This window comes from Procambarus clarkii, chromosome 17, assembly GCF_040958095.1.
Source record: "Procambarus clarkii isolate CNS0578487 chromosome 17, FALCON_Pclarkii_2.0, whole genome shotgun sequence".
In the NCBI taxonomy this organism is placed as follows: Eukaryota; Metazoa; Arthropoda; class Malacostraca; order Decapoda; family Cambaridae; genus Procambarus; species Procambarus clarkii.
The window spans coordinates 24,889,492-24,895,767 of record NC_091166.1 but is presented as its reverse complement, the minus strand read 5'-3'; the positions used below and the strand labels follow the sequence as shown (position 1 = coordinate 24,895,767).

At 52.0% G+C, this 6,276-nt stretch overlaps 1 protein-coding gene across 1 annotated transcript; it reads right to left on the bottom strand.

Moving 5' to 3' along the window:
* Positions 1-689: 689 nt before the first annotated feature.
* On the bottom strand, positions 690-1,127 carry LOC123750525 (uncharacterized). Its single transcript, XM_045732632.2, has one exon. It carries the CDS (start codon positions 1,125-1,127, stop codon positions 690-692), a length of 438 nt encoding a protein of 145 aa, XP_045588588.2.
* Between the last annotated feature and the right edge of the window lie 5,149 nt (positions 1,128-6,276).

The window sequence follows — 6,276 nt, the reverse complement described above, 5'->3', positions numbered from 1 at the left end:
TGGGACAAAACATGGGCAACTCTAGCCTAGCCAAGCCGCCTTGGGGAGGTGGCTATCAACTACAGTGCTGTGGGATTAGCTCGCTGGCCGCCAGGGGGTCAAGACGTGCTCGCCTGACCTGCCAGTTGTTGCTTGGTGTTGAGAGGGGGTGGGTGTGGTTTGAGGTGCGGTGCGCCCACTGGCCGGGGACCCTGCTGGCGGTATGGTTATTGGTGGTGATACCCCGCGTTCGGCGGGTTGACACGGTGCGCTTTGAATTTTCTGGTGCTGTGGACTGTGGAGGTAGTGCTGTTGGATGTGCTGTGTGGACATTCCTGATTTGTTGGGGCTGGAAAAGCTCTCGCCTACCCGAGTGGGGGTGTCCTTCACCACGTCATCGTTTTACCAGGAGTTTGTGGCGCACTGGGATGCCCACACGCTTACTATTCCTGAATCGGCTGTGACCGTGGAGATTTCAGATCCCTGGGGGCCCTTGAAATATGCGAGTGTTCACAGTGTACCGGTAACTTTTCCCGTGGAGGCGCTGCAGTCGGTATTTAGGCGGTATGGTGTGGTGATGAACCACCGATTCAACACTGAGTGCGGGCCGGCTGAGAAGGGTCCGTATGGGCGCTCGTATGCTCGCCATGCGGGTCACGACCCCTATTCCGTCCAGGATTGTGTATAGTGGGCTCCCTCTATGGATCTTATCAGGGCCAGACACAGACCTGTTTCCGGTGTGGTGCCGAGGGCCACGTGGCCGCCGGCTGTGATGCTCCTCGTGCTGAGGTCCCTTCGGTTCTCCTGGAGGGCGACTTTCCCTGCTTGTCTGAGCGTGGGGTTTCCTCAGCAGATCCTCGCTGTCCTGGTTCCTGCTGCGGTTTCAGCGGACGTTCCGTCCGGCCCTGCCGTGTCTGGCTCTGGTTTGTCTGCTCCTCCAGTGAGCTCTGTGGACCTGGAGCCTCCTGCTTCGGTTCTTCGTCGTTCGGTGGGTGCGGAGGTGCATCTGCGGCAGGTTGATTCCATGGGGGCTTTGGATGCTGCTGTAGGGGTGGTGCCTCTCCCCCGCCCTCTGCCTCGTCTCCCTTGTCTTCGGTGGTTTCCTCGCTCCCCAGTGCCTCTTCCCCTGCGCCGGCTCTGTCGTCCATGATGGATACCTCACGTGTGCTGGAGTGTTCTCCTGCCTGCTCTGTCTGCTCCTTCTCAGTTGCCGGTCTCCAGGCATTGTAGTGGCTTTTTGCCCTATGCTGTTGAGGCTACTGCTCTGCGTGATCGTGCTGCCCCGGCTTCAGAGCCGCCTGCTGCTGGTTCTTCTTGGGCACCGCTTGCTGGGGGCGACAGTTCAGACGATCAGCGGCCTCTTTTTAAGCACCGTCATTCGGCTCGGGCTGCGTTGCCTCGGACGTGGGCTGAGGAGCGAGATGCGATGGATGATGAGGCTGTGGACGTCGCTGTGTTGTCTTCTGTGGTGCCTGTGTTGGACGCTGTGCCTCCTGCTTATGGCTCTCCTCAGTGGGCGGTTGCCCCGGGTGATCGCGACCTGGTGGGGGTGTTGTCGAAGGATGTGTGTCGGGGGGCCTCTGCCCATTCCGATTGGTGGGGGCACTGGGGCACCTGCGGAGGCATCTTTCGTGGGGCTCGATGCTGTTCATGATGTGTCCGTGTTCCAGTGTTTGAGTGTGCATTTTTATGTTGTGCTCAATTCGCCAAGGACGTCCTTCGAAGGGGACGCTTTTTTCTAGGATGGCTTCCTTCAGTGCTTCACACGGAGATGGACGAGGATGGGCGGGTTTTGTTTGTGAGGGTGGAATTTTTGGGGGTCGTCATTCCATTCCTGAATATGTATGCCCCCTCGGGAGCGGCGCACTCTCGGGAGCGGGAGGAGTTTTTTCGGGTGGGGCTTCTCCCTTTCTTGTGTCGTTATACGCGGGGTATTTTTGTGGAGGGGGGGGGACTTTAATTGTGTGACGAGTGCGCAGGACTGTAATAGCGCTCGTCCGCAGAATTTCTCGGGTGCGCTGCGGGAGGTGGTGCGTGCATTCTTGCAGTTTCAAGGACGCTGCTGTGCTGTCAGGGGGCGAGTTGTCTTTCACGTTTGCTGCGCGTGGGGTGCGTTCGCGGATTGATCGGGTGTGTTTTACTGGCGGGGAGTATTCTGTGTTTGCTTTCAGCACGGTCCCGGTTGCATTCTCGGACCATAGTTTAGTGGTGGTCCAGGTTGGTGTGCCAAGTCAGGTGCGGGGTGGTGGAAGTTGAATTGTGGGTTGTTGCGTTGTCCGCGGGTCTGTGGGCAGTTTCGGGTTTGGTGGGTTGGGGTTCTGGCCCGGCGGCGTGTTTCCTTCTGTTTTGGAGTGGTGGGAGTGGAGTAAGGTGCAGTGTCGGTTGTTCCTTTGCCTGGTTGCCAAGCGTGAGGTTGCTGGGTGCTTTGGATTGCTGTGGTTGTTACAGGCGAAGCTTTCGCCGTTGTATGTGCGGTTTAATGCTGGGGTTGAATGTTTTGGGGAGATTGCGGAGTGTAAGGAGCATATTTGTAGTTTGCGGAATGAATGGGTTGAAGGTGTTCGTGTGCGTGCTCGTGTGAGTGAGCGTGTGGACGGGGAACGGCTCTCTCCATTTCTTTTAGGGAAGGCGAGGGCTGCGCGGGACTTTTTTTCATGGCTCTGCAACGGCCGAATGGGACCGTTGTTTCGGTCACGGGTAGTGTGTTGCATTATGTTCGGCAGGAGTTGGCTGCGCTCTATGGGGTGGTGGTGGGGGACGCCGCAATCGCGGAGGATTTCTTGGGTAGGTGCGTTCTGGGGTTGTCTGGTGTGGATTGATTTGGTTTGGTGGAAGACTTTTCATTGCGGGAGCTTTTTGAGGTGGTCCGGTCGTTTTGTTACGGGAAGGTGCCGGGTTCGGATGGTCTTCCTGTCAAGTTTTACGTTGCATTTTGGGATGTGTTGGGGGATGTTCTTCTGGAGGTGGTCCGGACTTGTCTTCGGGGGTGCATTCTGCCTGTGTCTCAGTGCGTTGGGATTGTGCAGCTCCTCCCGAAGCCGGGTGATTTGCGGTTCTTCTCGAACTGGAGGCCCATTACTTTGCTGAATGTGGACTATAAGATACTGTCTAAGGTTTTAGCTAGTCGGTGTCGACGTGTTGTTGCGTCTGTGGAACAATTTTGTGGTATTCCAGGTCGCTCGTAATTGCAGTGCAATGCGTTGTTTCAGGATGTGCTCTTGTATGCTTCGGGTTCTCGCTCGTCGGCAGCGATTTTTTTCCTGGATTGGTCGAAGGCATTTGTTTTTCATATGTTGGAGAGGCTTGGGTTTTCGCCTTTGTTCTTTGAGTGCGCATGTTGTACGCTCAATGTTGTAGTCGGGTTTGCGTCAATGGGTTTTTGAGCGATTCTTTCCCTGAACGTCGCTCCGTGCGGCAGGGTCGTCCGCTTTCTATGCTCTTTTATGTGCTCTTTCAGGAGCCTTTTTTTCAGTAGGTCAAGGCTTGTCCGTTGATCCTCCCCCACCCCGGCTGCCATCTGATCTTCGGTTACCCATCTGTGGTTATGCGGATGATACCGTCCTGTTCGTGGCCTCTTGAGGGTTCTATTGAGGCTGTCCAGGTCGTGGTTGAGAGATTTGAGTTGGCCACTGGGGTCTGGTTCAATCGTGCGAAGTCCGATCTTACGGGTATCGATGGGTGGTCGTCTCGCCTTGTATGGGTGAGGTCTTTGTTTCCGGTAGTCTCCTCTATGCATGTTTTGGGAATTGTCTGGTTCGCTTCCTATGAGCAGTTTTTGGAATGTAATTGGGGTGTGGTTTCCCCGTAGTGTTGGTGTTGCGATTGGGTTGTTGGCTGCTCCCCCGTTGACGGTTTATCAGCAGGCGTTGCTTGTTAATGGCAAGGTTTTGTCGCGTGTCTGGTACGTAGCTCGGTGTTTCACCCTAGATCGCCGGCTGGCTCTAGCGTTGGAACGTCAGGTCTATAGATACGTGTGGAGCGGTCGGTACCATCCGGTTCGTCGTTCGACGTTGGTGTTAGCTATGCGGGAGGGAGGAGTGGGTATTCCGGATGTGTTTACCAGGGCTCGGGCGTTGTTCTGGGTCTCGTTGTGTCAGGGGTTAGAGCTGGGTGGGGGGCTCAATGCTTTGGGTGTTTTTTATTGCTCGGTTAGGTTTAGTTTTTTTGGTAGATTTAGGCGTCTGTCGGGAGGTGTCCTCCTGCACCCCTCCTGTTCACTCTTGGGCGGTGGACATTCTTCGTGCTGTCTGCTGCTGTTCGGGTTTCACGTCTGTCGGTTAAGGCGGTTTATGGGGTCTTATTTCGTCGAGTTCGGCCGCGGGTGGAGGGTTTGTTCCCGTGTTGGGATTGGGAGGGGGTGTGGATGGCGTTGAGGGCGCGGTTTCTGGCGCCACAGCAGCGGGAGTTGCTGTTTCGTATGTTGCATTTGTCGTTGGCGACGAATGTCCGGTTGTGCAAGCTGGGTTTGCGTGCCTCTAACGCGTGTATACACTGTGGGTTACCCGAGACTCGGTTGCATGTTTTCTATTTTTGTGAGCGGTTGCGTGGTTTGCTTGAATGATTTCGTGACGTGTTGGCCGTGGTTTGTGGGCCGGGGTATCGGGGTGCTGATTGTGTATGGGTTGGTCGGAGGAAGGGTTTTGGGGTTTTTGAGAGGCCACTTGCGGTACACCTGGTGGCTGCAGCGTGCTTTTCCGGGCGATTTTTGTGGTTTATTTACGGGTGCGTATGTTCGTGGGCTGCTTTTGGGCGAGTGGTCGTGGGTCGGGCTCTTGGTTGTGAGTTGATTGGGTGGGTCTTCTTCCAGTTTGTCTTCGGTCCCCGGCCCTCCGGTGGGACTCCTTGGTGGGGGTTGGGCGGGGTGTGTGTGTGTGGTTGTTGTGTTTCTGTCGTGGTTGTTCCTGTGGTTTTGTGTTTGGTTTGGTATGCTTGTGTGTAGGGGTCATTCTGTCCTGGCTCCTGCATGGGCCACTTAGTGTGCCCTGTGTAGGTTGGTTTACCTTGTTATATTATTTCTGGTATGGGTGCTTGTTGCGCGTTTGTCTCCAATATATTATTCACCCATTTTTAGTTTGAAGGGGTGTTTGTATTGCTGTTCCTGTATATTGGGTGTTCTTTTGCCATTATTTACTGTTATTTCTCTCTTTCATGTTCCATGTGTTTTTGGTTTGTGTTGCTAATGTGATTGTGTACGATGTGTGTGTGTGCATTGTTTTCTTATATGTACATTTTTCTGTTCATTATGTTCTTACCGTTTGTATGTCTCAGTCAGTGTTGTAGAATTCTGGGAGACCTGAAGGCTTGCATTTAAGTACCGTGTTGCAAATTATCTGTCAGTTGGTCAGGTGGTTAAGGGTTGAGAGAATAAAAACATTGTTAAGTAACGTAGACGTGGTGATTAGTTATTGATCCGTGGGATAGTGATCTAGTCACCCCGAGTTCATTGGGGTATGTAGGACACCAGAGGGAATTCATTTCGTTGATGTTATAATTGTTCAGCCAATGTGAAAGGTAACGTATTTGTGTATGATTAATTATTGATCTTCGAGATAGTAATTAATTGCTCAATTTATTCAAAGGTGATTGCCGTCCTCTTAGTACTTTGGACATATAATTGTAGTAAACCATCGAGTGGGCGATAGTAACCGATAACGTAACGCGTACTGGGATTTATCAGCTGTCCATAATACAGTGATTAATGAGGATTACTCACTGAACATTCAACGGGTCAAGTGTTTGTAATTCCGAGTTACGAGTGACAGTTTACAGTTTAATTTGTCTGTGGGAGACACGATTAAGTTAACGTAGTCGTCGTCGCTGACAGCTGTTGACATTGTATTAACGCAAGTTTTACTATTAATATTAACGTACTCAATTGGTCACCGATTGTTGATCGTCCGAGGGACGAAGTGTTAACGTAAGAATTTAATTAAGGAGGGGTGCTAGAGTTGCTATTAACCTCATTAGTCATTTTAAATGTCATTGTAGCCTACTGGTTTGATTGTATTTGCAACTGCTATTTGCAGGGGAGGGCTGCAAGGAGCATAAACTAACTGAAAGGAGGTTACAGGAGACTTGTCTCCTATCCTACCTTCTTGTTGCATTGTGATTATAGATTAGTATATCTTATATAGTATATATACTATTCTTATATACTATATATTAGTATAGTATATAGATTATAGATTAGTGATAAGGATTTCATACTTTTGATGTCTCTGCGTTTGCTCGGGCCTAGTAATTTTTTTCTTTTAGTCTCTAGTGGGGAATGGGCTGCTTACTACACTCAGCGTGTTA

Excerpts from the sequence above, each read along its gene's own strand:
- LOC123750525 (XM_045732632.2), bottom strand. The coding sequence starts at position 1,127 with ATGGACGACAGAGCCGGCGCAGGGGAAGAGGCACTGGGGAGCGAGGAA.